This window comes from Sphaeramia orbicularis, unplaced genomic scaffold (genome assembly GCF_902148855.1).
Source record: "Sphaeramia orbicularis unplaced genomic scaffold, fSphaOr1.1, whole genome shotgun sequence".
Classification (NCBI taxonomy): Eukaryota; Metazoa; Chordata; class Actinopteri; order Kurtiformes; family Apogonidae; genus Sphaeramia; species Sphaeramia orbicularis.
Window position 1 is genome coordinate 278,653 of NW_021941454.1, and position 21,909 is coordinate 300,561.

Consider the following 21,909-nt stretch of genomic DNA (forward strand, 5'->3'; position numbering starts at 1 on the left):
TATTTTGTTTGTTTTATAAACTGGTCTAAAAGGAATAAACTGGAATAAAAGGTTTCATACTGATGTAAAAGGCTAGACTGTGGAGCCAATAACAGCACTGACAGCTCTGCTGACATGTCAGGACAGACTCTACCTCCTATCGTGGTTAGGACAGTGTTTTTCAACCTTGGGGTCGGGACCCCATGTGGGGTCGCCTGAAATTCAAATGGGGTCGCCTGAAATTTCTAGTAATTGATAAAAATTAAAAAAAAAAAATCTTATAAAAACATATGGTGAGTTGAGAGAAAGACAATCCCAATACATAAATTACATGACAAACTGTGGTTGTGAAACTGCAGCACTGTGCTTCTGTTTCTGTGTCAGATGTTCATTGTGGTCAGTTTCAGATGCTGCAGCTCTTTCATAATTCATAGTTTCAGTTCTTGTTTGTTCAGTATTAATTGTCCTCCTTGTAAATCACAGCTGGACTGACTGGACAGATCCTGACTGAGGAAAATCCAATTCTCCCTTTGTGCAGTAATCTACACCTGGATTTACTGCCTCTGTCCACAGTAATATACATTATATAGACTAAATGTCCTCTAACATTAACCTGGCTTTGAAACATAGGATAGAAAATTATTACAAGATCAAAAACAAATTAATTTTAGCAAGAAAAAAAAGTCTCTATTTTGAATGTCTGGGGTTGACAGAAATTTGTGATGTTAAAATGGGGTCATGACGTCATGAACTAAAAAAGGTTTGAAACCACTGGGTTAGGGTTTATTTTATGTTCTTTAACCCTATAAAACTGAAAAGAACTGTAATTTACAAAAAAATGTAAGGCTGTATATAATTTCATTTGTATTTCTATTGTTTTTACTTTAGATTATTATTTCAGTTTTATCGCATTTTTAATTCTTTTTTTTCCCCTGTGTATTGTTTACTTCCAGGGAGGTATTTCCATCGGCCTTTTTTGGCTTCTATCCTCTCCTGCACAATGGCGTTACTTGCATGAAAATAGTTTTTTAAATTTTTCTCTTGCTGTCTATGATGTGGAAATAAATAAAATAAAATAAAAACCATTTGGATCATATTTGGTACACCAGGCTCTGAGAACCCATGTGTGTTTTCTGCCCCCTGGTGGATTATCATCCCACTGCAGCCAGTGAAAGGCTATCTTTTTAAATTCATTTATTTTTTTCAATATGGCCACTATCGTTAAATTGCCCACAAACTTTCTGTAGGAAAGTCTCTGGTAATTTTCAAAAAGTTATGTTAAGAAGAACATTTATATCATTTTTCTTTTCTTTTTTTTTTTTTTTTTTTAATAAGTACCGAAACAATGCATAGTTAATAGACAATTGATTATTAATAGTGCAGCTAAATTGTTAAAAATGTATCAGATTTGATACTGCAGGTACATAAGGTGCTTTCTAAAAACTACAAATGTGATACAAAAATGCGGGGGGGGGGGGGGGTATTTTTTATTGTTTTTTTTTTTTATCAGTGTTTTAGTATTTTTATCAGTATTTTATAGTATTTACTAAATGCCGCTGATAATTGGGACCTGAGTACAATGTTTCGTGTCTGTGTATTGTATATACTGAGATGACAAATAAATTTGAATCTGAAAAACGTGAAAACTTTCCCACAAGTAAACAAATCTTGTTGTGTCCTCCAATAACAGACTAAGGTTGAACACTTGAATTTCACAGTATTTCTATAAGTTAATGAACACTGACTGTTTTGAACCGACTCAGTTAAATGTAATGCACCTTCATCATCTGATCTGAGCAAACACCAACTAAAAAACGTCCTGATGATCCATGTGTGTTTCCACAGAGTTTGTAGTTGAACTCCAGAGCAGAGCATTGCTTTGTTTACACAGTAACTATGGAAACCAGAACTCACACCATCAGTTCCACTAATGCACTGTGAAAGGAAAAGAACCCCTGACCCGACGAACGGAACCACAACACAAACAAGTGGATGAAATGAAGACTGTGAAGCATCAGCACAAACACACGGCGGTAGTTAAACGTTGTTACATCACGTTGCTATGGAAACATGTAACGTCTAAAAAAAGCTAAACTCTGACCCATGGACGTGGGGTCAGAGGTCATTAGTGTCCAATAGGGGGCGACCACACACAGCAGACTCACACTGACTCACTGACAGGTGTGTTATTGTTATTATTATTATTATTAGTTTTATTATGGGATGGCAGGCGGCGCCTTACCTCCAGATAAAGGGGTTTCCTCGCTGTTGAACAGGGGCTGACAGAGGGCCGTCACATGAGCACAGGACGGGAGAGGAGGAGGAGGAGGGGGAGGAGGAAGGACAGAGGGGATGAAAGGAAGTGGGGGACAGCAGGTGCTGGAGGAGGCTGCTGTTGCCGTGGCAACGCAGCTGAGCCGGCGACCAGATTCTGCCAACAGGAGGAGGAGGAAGACAGGAGGGTAGAAGAGGGAGGACCCAATGGATCAGACGCTGGATCACATGACCTGATCGCTATGACAACATCAGACGGACACGCCTCCTCAGGTAACGACTGCGTTTTCATTGGACTGTTTCCAGATGACATAGTTTCTCTTTTGTATAAACTGTAATCATGTGACATCTCCTCAAACCAGGAAAAGACTCATTACTTCCTACTGATGGAGACGGAGAACATGGAAAACCAGAAGAACACGGAGAACGTGGAGAAACCGAAGAACATGGAGAACGCAGAGAACATGGACAACAATGTAGAACCCTCCTTCAGATCTCCAGAATCCTATCAGTTCACAGATGTAATGAACTTTTTTGAACGTGTTCACAAACCACGATGATAAAACCTCACGATAGAATAAAACATCATCAGCTTACATAGATAATCTGAGATTCTGGAGCTGTTAACGATGACAGTAATGATCTGTTATTGAATATGAACACATAAAACAAACTACAGTGGGAGAAAACAATGTGAGGAAACTTTTCAAAGATGCCCCGAAGTTTGTTTTTCTTTTGTTTATTACATTTTCAGCTCTTTTTTTTTTTAGCATTTTTAGCTAGCTGTTTTGTGTTGATCGATTAGTCATTTCCTCGATTAGTCATTTCCTGCTGAATTCCTATTGGTTTGAGTTGATGTTTTTGATCAAACTATATTTATGACACTGATACTTAATAAAACTGTCACGACTACTTTTGACTGATGATAAAATAATTACTGTTGTTACTATTGTATATTTACTTATTTAAATATTTCTTTTTTACTGATTTTACAAATGACATGAACCACAATGGAAAATGTAAAACTCGTCGTGTGTGTTTTTTTTTTTTTTTAATAAAGTTATCATTATGGATATTTTGATGAACACTAGAATGAGTTTGTGAACGTCTGATCCTGAACAAAGATCTAAGGCTGTGTGTATTTCATTTCAATAATTTAATTCAGTCAGATAAAAAAAAAAAATCACAAACTACGTGTTTTCGTTGTGTATAAATCAGTGTTTTGGTTTTTTTCAATAACATTTTTATTTCTTTACGTCTTTAACAAACAATTTAAAACCAGATAAAATCAACTGGTATCATCAGCTTTCACTGAGGACCAAAACCAGCCTCAGGAAAGAAATACAGGTTTTAATGTGGAATTATTTTATTATTATGATCGATTAGGGATGTAACAATTACCAGTATAACAATAAACCGTGGTAAAATTGCAGACGGTGAGTATTACCGTTTAAATTCTAATTGCTGTGATAATCATGTCTGATTACCACACTTTTCCGGAGAAAACGCCTATGTAAAGATCTGCTTTTATGTCAAATATCTGAGTATAGTTTGAATTTATTACAATTTTAATTTTATAAACCTAATATGTGGAACCAATATTCATTTTTAAAGTCTTTGAAAAGGTTCGTTAAACATCTGTGTGTTATTTATGCAATAAATTATATACATTTTTCAAATTGGATTTTATATTTTTTTGTGTTTTTTGTCCTTTTATGTTTTTATAGTAGGTTAAAGTGAAAAAATAATAGACAGATGATACAGATGAAGTTGTGCTGAAAAAACAGATCCCAAACATGTGTATAGTAAACATTTGTTTATATAGTATATAAAGGCAAAATCAAAAGAACTGAAAAACGGACAAAACAGACTCAGACCACTAAGGGTTAATATTTGAATGTTTCTGACACAGAAGGGACATTGGGACTGTTATTTTATTTATTTTTTAAATACGACTTGGTTAAATTATTTCAGTGTGTGTATTAGTACTTTTTGAACATTTTGAGCACAATTTCAATAATACCACGATAATAATGATAACCGTGATCATTTTGGTCACAATAACCTTGATATGAAATTTTCATATTGTTGCATCCCTATGTTCAATTGATTTAAAAAACAAAGAAAGAAAAAACTTCTAAATATGTTCAGCGTGAGAGCGACGGGTTTGACACCACAGATTAAAACAAACCGCTGTAACGCCGTAACGCCGTAAGGCATCATCGCGTCTCCTTTAGGTCATATGACTTTACATTAAACTAATTTTGGAGGATTTTTAAGCAAAACATTCACATAAATTCAGGTCCAAACTGAAATATGCCAACCTTCCCTTTGACTCTAATGTCTTTAAACAGTTTTAACCTTTACATACATTATCAACAGCAGGGCTCCAAAACTCCTGTTCTTTCAGGTTCCACATTCAGCCTGATCTGATCTGCAGTGGACCGGACCAGTCAAATAAGAACAGAATAATATATAAATAATGACAACTCAGAATGTTTGTCTTTGTTTTAGTGCAAAAAAACCCACAAAACAATTAAATTATGAAAATACTTTTATAAACTATCCAAACAAAAAAGATGTGAATAACTTAAAAAAACTGAAATTTCTTCAGAAAAATCAGTGTAATTTTCTCAGTCTTCTTCCTCCACTTCTCATTAGTCCATGTGCATTCTGGATCAGATCTCCAAAGACACTAAACACTGAGGAACAGGAAGAAAAGAGTTCAAACTGGACTGAATTTAATACAGACATTTCAGGTTGGGCACATTTGTTCAGGTTAGTCACATTTTATTGTTACAGGAGAGTTTGGAAATGGAAAGATTTTCATAATTTAATGTTATTTTTTGCACCAAAACAAAGACAAATATTTGACGTTGACATTATTTATAGGCATAATGTAAGATTGTTTTTCCCATCAAACCCAGTAGTAAATCTGCAGTCGTTCTTTTGTGTGGGTTCTTCTGCTGTTCTTATTGGACTGTAGATCAGATTGGTCTGGATGTGGAACCCACACTACAATGAGTTCCACAGCCTGGACTGTGGAATTTATACACTTTGGAAATTCATCCCACGGGCCGGATTGGAACCTTTGGGGGGACACATTTGGGTCCCAAGCTGCATGTTTGAGACTAGAGCTGCATACGATTAATCGATTAGATGCTTAAAGCAAATGCAAAACTTCCCAATTTGATTAATCAACTCAAATTGATTGAAGGGAAATATTCTATTACAGTTTTCCAGAACTGAAGCTTCTTTGTGCGTCACAATAAGCATCCGTGTGAAACAAAACAGTGGAACCAATGTTTAACAGCAGAGAAATGAAGGAAACAAAGCTGTGATTCTGGAGAACTGTGGTTGAATGATTGTTTTGGATCACTTTGAGTCGATTAATCGGTTGCAGTTCTATTTGAGACCCCTGATCTACAGGTTTTGGTTCCTTTTGGTCCAAACACACGTTCTATTCCTGAAGTTTCTAACATGTTGAACAAATATCCAGATCTGTCTATCAGACATTAAAGAAACTAAATTATAGAAAGTTTTTTTTATAGAAACATAAAATACAAAACTAGAAACTTCTTTCTTAATTTTAGTTCAATATATTTGGTCGAAGCGTTGGATGAAACAGATGTTAAACTAAGTCTGGACTGTTTCAGTTTTTACTGACATCGTCTGAAAACGTCAGAGCGTGGACAAACTGAAGACGCTAAACTAACGCAGACGGTTCTGGTTCTTACTGCAGACGGAGACCGGAGACGCCCGTCCTCTCCTTCCTCCTCTTCATGTCGAGTCCAGGACAAAAAGCTCAGCAGTAATCTGGAATAATCCGCCAGGACGCATCAGCTCACCTGTCCGTCAGAACCTGTCCTCAGACTGTCCCACAGAGATGATGTCCACTCAGGATGGGACCACCCCTCAGGTCCACTCAGGGGTGGGTTGTCCCCTTTTGTCGACGCAGGACAGGTCCACCCCTTTCGTCCACTGAAACCACGATGGCCCTTTTTGACCAATCAGGACAGGGCCAAGTCAGGTCCACCCCTTTGTCCAATCAGGATGGAACCGCCCCTTTCATCCACTCAGGACAGGGCCAGGATGGGACCATCCCTTTTGTCCACTCAGGATGGGACCGCCCCTTTTGTCCACTCACGATGGGACCGCCACTTTCATCCACTCAGGACAGGACCGCCCCTTTTGTCCACTCAGGATGGGACCACCCCTTTCATCCACTCAGGATGGGACCGCCCCTTTTGTCCACTCAGGATGGGACCGCCCTTTTTGTCCACTCAGGATGGAACCGCCCCTTTAGTTCATTCAGTACGGGACCGCCCCTTTAGTTCGCTCAGCATGGGACTGCCCATTTTGTTCATGAGTCAAAGGTCTGACAGGTTTTTATAAAATACTTTGTGGAATGATCTCAGATAATAATAATTAACAGTTTAACTTTAATAATGTGTTTTTTTTACTCAAACACATTCTGTTGTAAATTTATTCCTTTAATTTTGGATCATTTCTTTCTTAGAAACCTGTGACTTTATGTTCTGACAGAAAATTCAAGTTTTATCCTAAAACTATGACAAAAACCAAAGAACTTCTGGGTTTTTGTTTTTCGAATCTCACTGACATCAGAGTTTTTATAACAGCTGAACCTTATTAATTTGACTTTTTTTCAGATACATTTCTTTTTTTGACTTCAGACAAATGTCTCATTTTTCTGTGTATCCGTACAGTTACTTGCGTGACTTTAACTCCATTGAACAGTGTTTTTTTCTTTCTTTCTGGTAAACGTCCGTCTGCAGGTTTGATGCCGTGACAGACTTTTATAAATAAAGTCGTGAGCGTGTCGGTGACGTCAGCTGTTCTTATCTTCGGCCTCAGTTATGCAAAGTATCTGAGCCACGCTGGTCCCGGATCAGACAGACAGACCAGAACAAACGCACGTTCATCTGAAGAATCCACAGAAAACAACAGGCCTCTCCTCATCCACATGGACCGGGTATAATCCACAGGGGTCAGGGGGTCCTTCAGGTGCAGATCCTTCAGGTCCAGGACTTCCAGACCACAGAGGGACACTGCCGGGCGCTCGTCCCCAGGAACGGAGCTCCTTCCCTGGGCACAGTCAGCCTGATAATCCCCTTCAGTTCCTGGAAGTCTGAGCTCATGTGTGATCACAAAGAGGACGGAGGGACTCTGAGCCCGAGGAGGAGGAGGAAGGGGAGGAGCCTGAGACCAGGGGGCGGAGACAGACTGAACATTAAAAACCAGGAGTTTGTGCAGGAAAATATGGATCATTTACATTAAAGCCACGTCTTTGTCAACGTTTTCTCATAACGTCAATCAGTATTCAAAGGTTTCATTTGGAATTGAGTTTTTCTTGCAAATTTTCTTTAATAATATCACTAATATTCAAGTTTTTCCTCATCATTGGTGATTTTTCCCTCATAACAGTGACATTCACACATCTTATATTATGTCTAATGTCTAAAAGTGTCACATATTTACCAAAAATCAACTAATGATGTAAAAAACAGATGTGAAAATATGTAGTCCTGTAACTTTGAAAGAATTTTAGAACTTTTTTTTTGCTTATTTGTGACTTTAAAAGACTTCTAGCTTTAAAATGAGGTTAATGTAAACTCGTAAATAGAGTTGTGGTGTGTATTTAAACTTGTGTTTGTGTGGTTTTCAGATGCCGTTCCGTGTCCTGATGAATCGACGGCGTTGGCGGTATTATCAGAGCGTGACGTGCAGCTGTCCTCTTCTCCTCTCTCTGTGATTTCCCAGAAGCCCCGGGACGGCGCTGACCCTGGCGCTAAATGCAGCTCACATGGCTCATGATAATTCACCAACAATGGAGCGATGGCACAGAGTTAATGTGTGATTAGGAAAGTGACGTATGTGGAGCAGCGGGACACGAGGTCGTCATTACCCACCGGCCTCGGCCCCACCAGGGCCGTTTAGTCCGAACCGGACGGATGCAGATGATGGACGTGTTTATTCCTTAAACATTAACCCTTTAATGACTCCTATTACAACAGACCTGGATTTATTTTATGTTGTTTTTGCAACAAAAGTGTCAGAAAATGTGATTTTGTCAAGTCTTTTGTACTTTTTTCAGAATGACATTAACTTTCAATATCTCTCCATTAAATATCATTATTATTATTTTTTTAGTTTAGTTTATTTCAAATATGCAACAAAACAAAATAATCTTACTCAGTCCTTAGAAATAAAACAGAGTAAGAAATCATGGAAAAAAAACCCAAACAATTTATACATATACATGAAAGTAAAGTATGACTTCATTTGCATGTTCCAAAAGTAGTGGGAGGAAGTATAATTTATTTAATTCCACCCCTTCTCCACACAACAGTCTATCCTTTAACTTCCTATCAGCAGAATATATGAAAAATCAATTATATCAATTATATGTAGTAAATTATTAAATATTTTAATTTATACTTAGGGCTGCTCGATTATAGAAAAAAAAAAAATCACGTTTATTTTATCAATAATTGAAATCATGATTATTAAAAACGATTATTTGTTAACCTTAAAGTTGTTTATTTTTTTCTTGCAAAACAATGTAAGATATACTCTTTAAATATAAATAAAGCTTTTAACCATTAAAACAAAGTATGTTCACTTTTGTACGAAACAAAAAAAATCTTTGAATGCAAATAAGTGTCAAGTATGTTTCCTTTAGTAAATAAATAGTGCACTGGCATTAAACTGCTCTAGACTTGCCATAGAACTGGAGCGATAAAAAAAAAAACTCACGTAAAGTGCAAATTATAAATTCAAGTATGTTCAGTGTAGTATGAAACATAGTAAATTCAGTGGCGTGCTGTGAGGTTTCAGTTAGGTTAATACTGGAGCTGCAGCGTAAAGAGATTCGGAGACTGAAGATTGCATTGCGGACGAAGTTGTAGATGGAGTTTTTTTATGTGTTTTAGTTTTTCATCAGATTATGATAAAGGTGGCGGTGGTTAACTTTAGATGGTTAAAAAGGTTTGCTGTGTTAGCAGTCGGTGCGGACACAACTACGAAACACTTTTTGCACGTAATGGGTTTTTGCTCTTCATCAAACCCAAAGTGATTCCATACAATTGAATTGGACTTGTCTTTTTTGTTTACCAAGCACTTCTGCTGTGATTCTCCTGCCGTTTTTCCAGACCGCTAGGTCCAACTGTCCTCTTGGGGTGGACCTGCTGGATAGCAGGCAGCAGTAGCTTAGAGGGGGGCGGGGCAGAGCAGCTCATGGTAGTTTGCGTGCGCGTGAATTAAACAACTCAAAATTAATAATTGTTTTTTCTCGATTACATAATTTTTGTAATCGTTGCGTGTAATAATCGAAATCGTAATTGAATTTCGATTAATTGCACAGCCCTATTTATACTTACATTTATGCAGTTGGCAGACGCTTTTTCCAAAGCAACTTACAGGGGAAAAACAGCTGTACAATTAAAACAGTGTCATAAAAAGCAAAATAATAGACTAGAATACAAGAATAGAAGAAGAAATAGGTAATAAATTATTAAAAAAGTGTGTTGTAGTAATTTTTTTTAAAAAAGGACTTGAATTTTTTAAATCATATTTATAATAAAAACTGTAAATGTACAGAACAAAATTTTAGGAGATGATAGAAATAAACTTTCAACTATTTTCCATGTGTTCAAACATTTTTAGTTTGTCCGGATCCTTCTGCGTCCATGTTCCAGCTTCTTAGTTTTAGTTCTCTCTTGTCATTTTTAGCCAGGGATGAATCAACTGTCAATGAACTATACAAACTGGAAAAATACAGAAAAAACTGTGGAAAAAAGGAGAAAAAACCCTGTGAAACCAAACAAAAACACAACAGAACACACACGTAGAACCCTCCAAAACAGATTTATCACTATTATATACCATTATTTACAAGAATTCACCACTAAAAGTATTAGAAATCTTCCATCTCTCACTGACTGCACTCTGCTGCTCTGTTTTTGTTTAGTAAAGTACATTTAGTTTAGTTTTTATTAGTCAACAATATTGCATTACACATTTAATTATAGTTATCATCACATGACCACCATTTTCGTTACGTCTCATCTCGTTTCCGTCACGCGATAAAGGTTTGTTGACGAAGATATTTTGTCATAAATTTTGTTGACAAAAGCAACACTATATGACAGGATGAAAAATAACTAATACAATTTTCATGCAGAATATTGGAAAAACAAATGGTTTTTTTGTGTTTTTTGCTGCAAAATTATGGTTTGTTTCTATTATAAACATGACATTTAAAGGGTTAAAATTAGGGCTGGGCAAGTTAACGCATTATTACCACGTTAACGCATTCATTAAATAACGCCGACAATTTTTTAAAATCTCACGTTAATGCTGTTTTATTCTAACTCCTCTTCTTCTGCTTGTGTGCGTGTAGCGATTAGCTGCAGATAGACAACAGGTTTACCTAGAAAAGACGGACGCCCAAAATTTCTGTCCAAATCTGTTCCTGTAGACTCACTGTAAAACTGACACATACAAACAAAATATGTCTGAGTTCTGTTCACTGCCTTAGTACATTTACATGGCATTATACATTTAAATGAATAGGAAAAAGATTGCTAGCTCGATGCTAACTTGAATGGGAAAATCCATAGACACGCTAACAATTAGCATTTACAGATTAACTTGAGATTTACAACATCTTTTTATCCAGAAACAAAGGTTCACATCACAGATATTTGATACTATTCATTCTGACGACAACTGAACAGAAAATACTCAGGCAAACGTTTACCTGTCCATACAAACAGTGAAAGAAACGTGTCTGTTAGTTCCTTCTTATGTCTGAACTGACTACGGGAACACCGCAAGGACAAAACATACGTTAGTGAAACTTATTCCCACCACTAGAGGGCCCCCTTTGTTTACTTTGAATAACTGAACATCACATATTATTGGGCTTATTAGTATTAGTACTGATTAGTGGGACTAAGACTCCTGTCAATCACTCACAAGCGTACATAAACATGTGTGGACATAAACATGTGTAACAGTAGCGGTCTGTTCCATGGACATTTTCATTTTAAATGTCTTCAGATGGTGGGGGGGGGGGGGGACACAGGTGTTCAGAAGCACTGACATGTGCAATTATTTTTATCAGCGGAGTACTGCAGTCTGAAATATCACTGAAAGGAAATACACACTGTTGATGCTGGCACCACCCCCCAGTATAACTATGCAATTAATCGTGATTAATTGCAGAAATCCATGTGATTAATCGCAATTAAAATTTTTAATCGCTGCCCAGCACTAGTTAAAATATGAAAGTTGGCTCAAGTTGATGAAATACAAAAAAAAAAAAAAAAAAAGTTCAGAAGTTAAAAAACTGCGATAAACCTTTGGCCGTTATTCCGAGGCTGTGCATGCTACTCGCTGTAGTTGATTGGAAGAACATCTGTGACACGGCAGCGTTTCAGTCCGGGTCAGGTGACTGAATGTGAGTAAAGACGTCTGGACGTAAAACCACCTGATACTGATGTTTGTTAAAGATAACACACACAAAGACTCGACTGGGTCACAACTGGGTCTGTTCTTTAAAACGACCCTGGACTGAGACGAGTTTAGTTCAGAAAGAACCAGAGTCCCACAACGACGACAAACGACGACTAAAACTCAAACAAAGACGGTTCTCTTGGACTGTGATCCATTTAGTGAAACATCAGAGGCTTTAACGGCTGAAAATAGTACCAACACACAGAAAACCTTTACTGTTGAGAGTCAGTGAACGCCTCATGGAACGTTTAAAACTGACACTAAACTAAACCCACCTCAGATTAACAGACGGTTTAAACCTGATGGTGATGAAAAGACATAAACACAGACAAATTTAAAAATATATGAACTAAAACAACATGAGTCTGGACCAGGAGGACCAAGCGGGTCAGTGAATGCATCATACTCATTGGTTCCGACTGGTTTAACTAATGATCGGACTCAAAGTGAACGGTTCATGAGTGAAATAAACGTGTGTCAGAGTCTGAGACGAAGCAGGTTCAAAGAGTTTAACACGAAATAGATGAAGACGATCCGAAAAAACAACAACAACCAGTAAAGATAAAAATAGAACCAATGAAGCACAGTGGGATAGTCAGCTGTTCACACACACACACACACACACACACGCAGAGAGAGAGAGAGAGAGAGAGAGAGAGAGAGAGAGACACACACACATGCAGAGAGAGAGAGAGAGAGAGAGAGAGAGAGAGAGAGAGAGAGAGAGAGAGAGAGAGACCCACACACACATGCAGAGAGAGAGAGAGAGAGACACACACACACATGCAGAGAGAGAGAGAGAGAGAGAGAGAGAGAGAGAGAGAGAGAGAGAGAGAGACACACACACACATGCAGAGAGAGAGAGAGAGACACACACACACACACACACACTCACACATATATATATATATATGTATATACACTACCAGGCAAAAGTTTGGACTCACCTTCTTATTTAAATGACATGAGCTGGACCACAGATGGCCAACCAGTGCTCAGCATCATTTGGAACTCCTTCCAGACTTTTGGAAAACATTTCAGGTGATTACCTCATGAAGCTCATCAAGAGAATGCCAAGACTGCACAAAGCAGTAATAAAAGCAAAATGTGTCTATTTTGAAGAATCTAAAATATAAAACATGCTTTGAGTTTTGTCACACCTTTTTAAACTACAGAATTCCATATGTGTTCATTCATAGTTTTGATGCCTTCAGTGAGAATCTACAATGAAAATAGTCATAAAAATAAAGAAAAACCAGGTGAGTCCAAACTTGCCTGGTAGTGTATATACACAGACACACACACATATATACACAGAGAGAGAGACAGACACACACACACACACACACACACACACACATATATATATATATATATATATAAATATACAAAGAGAGAGAGAGACAGACAGACACACACACACACACACACAGACAAGGGTTGGACAAAATAATGGAAACACCTAACATTGTGGCATCATAGAAGGTGTTTCCATTATTTTGTCCAACCCCTGTATATACACAGACAGAGACAGACAGACACACACATACACACATATATATACAGACCTGATCAAAATCTTCAGACCAGTTGAAAAATAGCTAGAATTGACCTTTTGCACATTTGGATCTTAATGAGGTTTTAAGTAGAGCTACAATATACAAAAGCAAGAAGGGGGAGTGAGACAAAAAGCACTTTGAAAAAGTCATTTATTGAAAACAACAAGTAAACTGAAATAGGCTGTTTATCAGCTGATCAAAAGTTTAAGACCATCGCTCAAAAAATTACAAAAAACTCTCCAAACCAGAACAAAAAATGTTCTCAGTAGGACTCAGTAACGAGTAGCTCCACTGTTCTTGTTAATCACTTCATAAATTCGTTAGGCCATGCTTGATGCCAGTGTTTCCAGGAGGCTGGTGGGAACATTGCTCCAAGTGGTGAAGATGGCTTCACCAAGGGCATCAACTGTGTGGAACTGATGGCCATTTTTATAAACTTCCCCTTGCCATCCATCCCCAAATGTTCTCTATGGGATTTAAATCAGGGGAACATGCAGGATGGTCCAAAAGAGTGATGTTCTTCTCCCTGAAGAAGTCCTTGGTCAAGCAAGCACTGTGACCTGCAGTGTTGTCCTGTTTTTAAACCCAGCTGTTCCCACACAGACCAGGGCCCTCAGTCATGAGGGACGCCCGCTGCAACATCTGCACGTAACCGGCCGCCGTTTGACCACCCTGCACCACCTGAAGCTCCAGTGTTCCACTGAATGAAAAAGCACCCCAGATCATGATGGACCCCCCTCCACTGTGCCGGGTAGGAAACATCTCAGGTGGGATCTCCTTGTCGTGCCAGTAACGTTGGAAGCCATCTGGACCGTCAAGGTTCCATTTGTTCTCATCAGAGAATAAAACTTTTTTCCACCTTTCAGTGTCCCATGTTTGATGCTCCTGGCAAAGTCTAAACGGGCAGTTTTGTGGCGTTGTAGGAGACGAGGTCTTTGAATTGTTTTTTTGTTTTTGAAACCCTTTTCCCGCAGATGCCGTCTGATGGTTATTGCGCTGCAGTCGGCACCAGTAAGGGCCTTCATTTGGGTGGAGGACCGCCCTGTGTCTTGACGGACAGTCAGTCGGATCCTCCGGCTCAGCGCAGGTGTCATTTTTTTGGGTCTACCACTTGACTTTTTTGTTCCATAATGCTCAGGATCTGTCCAAAAATGTAGAATGACTGTCGTACTGCGTCCAACCTCAGCAGCAATGGCACGCTGCCAGAGGCCTCGCTTATGCAGCTGGACGATCCGACCACGTTCAAGAAGAGAAAGCTTCTGAGCTTTAGCTTCAGGAGGGCATGACCGTGTGAATGCCCGACAGAAAATGACAATTTGGAGCAGATTTTGGCTTTTATAGCCTGTGGTCTTAAACTTTTGATCAGCTGATAAACAGCCTATTTCAGTTTACTTGTTGTTTTCAATAAATGACTTTTTCAAAGTGCTTTTTGTCTCACTCCCCCTTCTTGCTTTTGTAGATTGTAGCTCTACTTAAAACCTCATTAAGATCCAAATGTGCAAAAGGTCAGTTCTAGCTGTTTTTCAACTGGTCTGAAGATTTGGATCAGGTCTGTATACAGAGAGAGAGAGAGAGAAACACACACACACACACACACACACACACACATATATATATATATATATATATATATATATATATATATATATACAGAGAGAGAGACACACACACACGCTAAAATATATATACAAAGAGGGAGAGACACACACACACACAAATAAACAGTCATTGAATGAACACAACAAACTTAAACCGATGGAATCAATAAGTGATCAATAACTGAAACACTCACTGATTAAAAACTCAAACTCATTCACTGTCGCACACGTCAAACCATCTCCAAACAAACCATTCCACCTTAAAAGCCTTAAGGTGGAACAGCAGACTCAGTTTCATCAGGTGAAACCTCAGTGTGTAAAGTGTGTGTTGGTTTCACTGCAACGACGACAACAACGATGACACACAACACCAGGAAACAGAGGGGATTGTGGGTACTTACAAACTGCCTCTTCGGGGAAGACTCAGCTCCTTCTGAAACAGAAGAAACACACGTTCACGTCAGTAAACCTGTTTGACTGAAGGCTTTCATGAGTTTATTGGAGGTGGGTGCAGTTCTGCACTCTGACCACCAGGAGGAGCTGTCACACACAGACACACACACACACACAGACACACAAACACACACACAGACACACAAAGACACACACACACACACACACTGACACACACACAGACACACAAACACACACACACAAAGACACACACACACACACACACTGACACACACACAGACACACAAAGACACACACACACAGACACACACACACACACAGACACACAGGCGTCAGTTCAGTGTTCATTCATCTGCATTTATCTGACAGTTTGTCTTCGTCTGTTAGTGTGTATTTGTGTTTTATTAGTTTTATTCTTTATCTTTTTTTTTTTTTAAATCAATAATGAACGAATTGTCTGATTTATAAAATATGACCTGATTATATTCAGTTTATGTCACAGAAGAAGGAAAAAACAGGAAATATTCTGAATTTAAGACGTTGGAATCAGAACTAAGACCAGTTTTCACCTTAAAATTGTCTCAAACTAATTATTGATTATCAATGTTCATTAAATTAAATTAAATTAAATTAAATTAAATGACATTTTAATACAGATTAATGCTGTTAACGATGCTTCAGTCTGATACTAAAGTAATTCCATTTATTTTCTGTGTAAATGAGCTTCAGTCCAGGATCATCAGTTAATAAACCCTTGTGTTTCTTTGTATTTGGTGTTTTTTTCTGCTGATATTTTCTGTTTTTTTGTATCTAAACTGTTCTGTGAATCTAACGATACGAGTCAGAACAAAACAAATCAATGACACACTCAGTATTTTTTTTAAATTGACAACTATGTCCTGTACATATGAACATTTCCTCCTGTTCAAACATCATTTCTTTCCGTCTCAGTCGGTTCATTATGTCGTTCCGTCTGTATCTGACTGTGTTTTCTCCTGTTCGCCACCAGGAAGCGCAGGAGCGTCGCTATGACAACAGAAGTGATGACGAGTGTGTTGGAAAAGGACACAAAACCTGACAAATACACACAGAAAAAAACAAAACAAAAACAAAAACAGATGAATGAGAGATTTATGAGTCAGTTCAGAGTTTATTCCAGTAAAACAGAATGGAGATAAAGACTCAGATTCACAGAAGAGTTTAGATACAAAAAAAAAAAGAAAAACAGAAAATACCAGCAGGAAAAAAAAACAAAAAAACACCAAATACAAAGACACACAAGGGTGTATTCACCCCTGATCCTGGACTGAGGCTCCTTCACACAGAAAATAAATAGAATTATTTTAAAATCAGACTGAAGCATCGTTAACAGCACTAATCTGTATTTTAATGTCATTTAATTTAATTTAATTTACAGCTGTATTTGATGGACACATATTATGAGGATGTATGATGTTTTATATTCTGAGGCTTTCAGTGAATTCTACTTTAACCCTCTGGTGTCCAGGTGAGTATATTATGCACACTTTACACTTCCTGTTATTAAAGGTCAAATCATTTTTCACAATTTGTTTTAGGTCAGAATTCAAAAGTCATCCATTTTTGCATGATTTTTAAAAAAAATTCTGATCCATCCACTAAAACCATCCCATAATAAACAGTGTTAAATTTCTACACAAAATACACTGACACATTTAACATTTGACCTAGAACCAAAAATAATAATAATATGAACCAGTGTTGGTGTGAATCACTGACAAATGACAGGATGGAAAAAATAAGAAATAACTAATACAATTTATATGTAGAATATTAAAAAAAAAATAAAAAATCATTTTTTTGTGGTTTTTGCACCAAAAAAATGTGGTTTATTTACATTAAAAACAGGGTTAAAAATATGACACTTACTGAGTATTTGGTATTTGTGTTTATGGCTCAAGCTGATGAAATACAAAAAAAAAAAAAAAAAAAAAGTAAAAATAAACTATGAAAACCATTTTGATATTATTGCAGTACTGTGCAGATTATGTGCTTTATGTGATTAGAAGGACATCTGTGGGCGGGAAAACGAAGGAGAGAGAGTCTTGTATGTAACATGAGGACACTCTACACAGAGACCGGACTGAGCATGTGCAGTACAGCCCTGTTTCTGCCTCCTCATCCCTGGACCTGGACTCAGAGTCCGGTCTGGGGTCTGGGGTCTGGGGTCTGGGGTCTGGGATTGGATTATCCCTTGGAGGCGTCTGGTTTCTGTGTTTGACTCTGATGTCGGGAAAACATCGCCCACTTTATCATGATTTGAGTGAAATGATGGAATTATGTCACAGATTATTATCAAGAACACAGTGGAACAGGATGAAACACAGGAGATGCTTCGGAGCAACTTCCTGTCCCTGGTTCTGATCCGATACCAACATGTACCAAACAGAGGCGGGTGACGACGTCCGACTGAAATAAAACAGGAGCAGATGCAGAAGGTGGTGCGGTCTAATCGCTGGATGCTTTTATCATCTGACACTTTATTACATTATCCTGCTCTCTGGTCCAGATAAGAGGGACGACGTCAGCACAAAGAGGCCCTGAACTACAGCAGATGGACCCCACCCACCCAGACGGACAGACCCCGCCCACCCAGACGGACAGACCGAAACCCAACGGACTGGGATCTAATTATCCAGATAAGAGAAGCAGAACCCGCAGCCTCAGACGGACCCGGAATGGGCTGATGGGATTAAACTGATGGAACCAGGAGACCAGGACCGCCAGAGCCCAGGACCACCAGAGCCCAGGACCGCCAGAGCCCAGGATCGCCAGAGCCCAGGATCGCCAGAGCCCAGGACCGCCAGAGCCCAGGACCGCCAGAGCCCAGGACCTCCAGAGCCCAGGACCGCCAGAGCCCAGGACCGCCAGAGCCCAGGACCGCCAGAGCCCAGGACCAGATCCAGCAGAGACCAGCAGGAGATCAGATGTGACATCACAATAAACCTGGTTAATGTTGGTCTGGATCTGAGCATGTGCAGAAAGCGGTGGCGTTGATGTGACTTTACTCTGACAGATACATGTGTTACCATGGCAACGCTGATGCATGCTGTTACCTGGCGACGCTTCATAATTATCCCTAGGTTTACCTCAATTTTTAATACAGTTAGAAGATTAAAAACACAAAGAAAAAAATAATGAAATAAAAAAAAGAACAGAAAAGAAAAGAAAAACACACACACATACACACCGACTACATGTTTAACACACATGTAAACAGACCAGGACGGGTCATGTGACCAGACTAATCACTACTCCTTCAGTTATGATGATGATGTTTCACAAAGTCCCATCAAACACCACCATGACATCACCATGGCAACCAGCACTCAGACAGATGTGGGTCTCATGTATGAGGTCCAACTGTGTCATGTAGAACTCGTTGCATATGAGTCGCCATGGAAACCTCCCCTTCACAGCGACATAAAGCTGCTCTCAGCCAATGAGACGATGGCTCAGATGAAAACACTGACAGACCAGAGTCCTGGTGGTCTACTGGGACCGGTACAACTCCGGTCCCGTTGGTTATGATTCAGCCTCATTAACACGACTCACGTCCATTAATGACCCACGTGTCACATGACACCTTGGACACGCCCCCCCCCTCCAGCGTGGCGGCGATGTTACACAACACGGAGTGGGTGGTTTATCGAAGCTGAGGCGGAAAAGACAACGAAGAAGAAAACGTCCTCATCTGGGTTTATGATAGACACAAGGCATGATGGGAAATATTCCAGAAACATTCAGTAAAATAGTAAATTATCCATTAAAGACGTCTCAGAAAACATAAGCAACAGAGAATAAAACAGACCAAGTAAGAACAGCATCGACAAAAAACTAAGAATGAAAGGAACTGCATCCCCTTTAACCCTCCGGTGTCCAGGTGAGTATATTAAACACACTTTAACCCTCCGGTGTCCAGGTGAGTATATTAAACACACTTTAACCCTGTGGTGTCCAGGTGAGTATATTAAACACACTTTAACCCTGTGGTGTCCAGGTGAGTATATTAAACACACTTTAACCCTGTGGTGTCCAGGTGAGTATATTAAACACACTTTAACCCTGTGGTGTCCAGGTGAGTATATTAAACACACTTTAACCCTGTGGTGTCCAGGTGAGTATATTAAACACACTTTAACCCTGTGGTGTCCAGGTGAGTATATTATACACACTTTAACCCTGTGGTGTCCAGGTGAGTATATTATACACACTTTAACCCTGTGGTGGCGTCAGCTTTACACTGATGCCAGGAGGAAGAAGAACAAGAGGAGGAGGTGTTTGTGACCCAGTTTCCTCCTAGCTGAATTGATCCAGACCTCCTACTGGGATCAAACACTACTCCTGCTCTGATCTGTGACTCTGCACACTCAGCTCATTACCCAGAATCCTCCTCTGCTGTCAGACAAAACCCCGTCACTTCAAAAGGTCTGCAGAACAACTGTGACCCACAAACAAGAACAAACACACAAACAAACAAACAAACAAACAAACAAACAAACAAACAAACAAAGCCGACCAGACGACGCAGTGGAGGTTAAAACAGGTGGATGAAACTGAAGCTGAAACAGACGACAGTTTGATCAGAGTGAACGAACCAAACAGATTCAGGTTCAGAGAAGAAATAATGAATGGAGGATGATGAAAGGAAGGAGCAACAGGAGGAGGAAGAGGAGGAGGAGGAGGAAGGAGGAGGAGGAAGAGGAGGAGGAAGAGAAGGGAGGAGGAAGGAGGAGGAAGAGGAGTAGGAGGAGGAAGAAGAGGAGGAGGAGGAAGAGGAGGAAGGAGGAGAAGGAAGAGGTGGGGCTAATGGAGGCGTGGCTGCCAAATGGCCCCTCCCACCACTGAACATTCACACATATTCATAAAATGAGCTCATCCCTTTGTCTCAGCGGTCGCCGTGGTTACAGGCTGAGCTCATCGCTGCTTTCTGATTGGATAATCCAGTTGATGGATCCGAGAAACCTGAAGAACCACAGATTTAGGATCCTGAGACCAAGTCTGAACAGGGTCTGGAGGTCTGGGACAAACAGAACAAACAGCAGAGGCTTTGTCCCTCAGTCCAACACAGTCCAGCAGCCAAAGTCCACATAAGACCACACAAGTCCACATAAGTCCACATAAGACCACTTTAAGTCCTCTAAGCTGTTTTGAACCTTCTACTGGAACTGGACCACATCTGAACCAGGTCCTGATCCCACAGGGGACACCATGTAACACCAGGGTTTTATAAGACCCACCTCAGACCTGATGAGACCCTCCGAAACTAGACCAGGACCCAGACACTACACACATAACCCAGACCAGGTCCTGGTCTGGGTCACCTCAGACCACCTGACCACATCCTGGTCTCTGATTGGCCAAAGTTCAACCACAGAATAACCAGTGTTTTACAGACGAAAGCTTTGGGTTCTGGATCAGACAAACAGAACCAGGACTACAACCAGGGCCCACCAGGACCAGGACCCATCAGGACCCACATAAGACTGTGATGAAAGAGGTGAACACATGTATGAACTGATGCACCCACACAGAAAAAACATCAAACCTGGAGAAAAGTCACAGGAAAAACAGGATCTTAAATGTAAACGACACAAAAAAACTAATAATGTGAAATAAATAAAATTAGAGCTGAGATCAGAGTCTGACGTTAGACACAGAACCAGAACCAGAACCCGCATTTATTAGATAACTAGAAGCACTCAGAGAGCGCAGACCTCCGCCAAGGCAGGTCAGTGGGCCCCCGTGGCCCCCCCACCCTGATCACCACCAAAATTTAATCATTTGTTCCTTGTGCCAGTGTCAACATTTCCTGAAATTTTCATCCACATCCGTCCAGAACTTTTTGAGTTATCTTGCACATGGACAGACAGACAGACAGACAGACAGACAGACAGACAGACAGAGACAGACAGACAGACAGACAGACAGACAGAGACAGACAGACAGACAGACAGACAGACAGACAGACAGACAGAGACAGACAGACAGACAGACAGACAGACAGACAGACGAGGACAGACAGACAGACAGACAGAGACAGACAGACAGACAGAGACAGACAGACAGACAGACAGAGACAGACAGACAGACAGACAGACAGACAGACAGACAGACAGACAGACCAGAGACAGACAGACAGACAGACAGAGACAGACAGACAGAGACAGACAGACAGACAGACAGAGACAGACAGACAGACAGACAGACAGACAGACAGACAGAGACAGACAGACAGACAGACAGAGACAGACAGACAGACAAGACAGACAGACAGACAGAGACAGACAGACAGACAGACAGACAGACAGACGACAGACAGACAGACCAGAGACAGACAGACAGACAGACAGACAGACAGACAGACAGACAGACAGAGACAGACAGACAGACAGACAGACAGACAGACAGACAGACAGAGACAGACAGACAGAGACAGACAGACAGACAGAGACAGACAGACGCCAACAAAACCATAACCTCCTTGGCGGAGTTAAAGATCAACA

The 21,909-nt window shown here is 39.8% G+C and overlaps 1 protein-coding gene across 1 annotated transcript in view; it reads right to left on the bottom strand.

The window, feature by feature from the left end:
* Nucleotides 1-21,909, bottom strand: part of mast2 (microtubule associated serine/threonine kinase 2) — a 152,830-nt gene that overhangs the window by 55,797 nt on the left and 75,124 nt on the right. Inside the window, 1 exon segment of the mRNA XM_030129476.1 lies at nucleotides 15,352-15,383. Coding sequence (XP_029985336.1) covers nucleotides 15,352-15,383 — 32 coding nt within the window.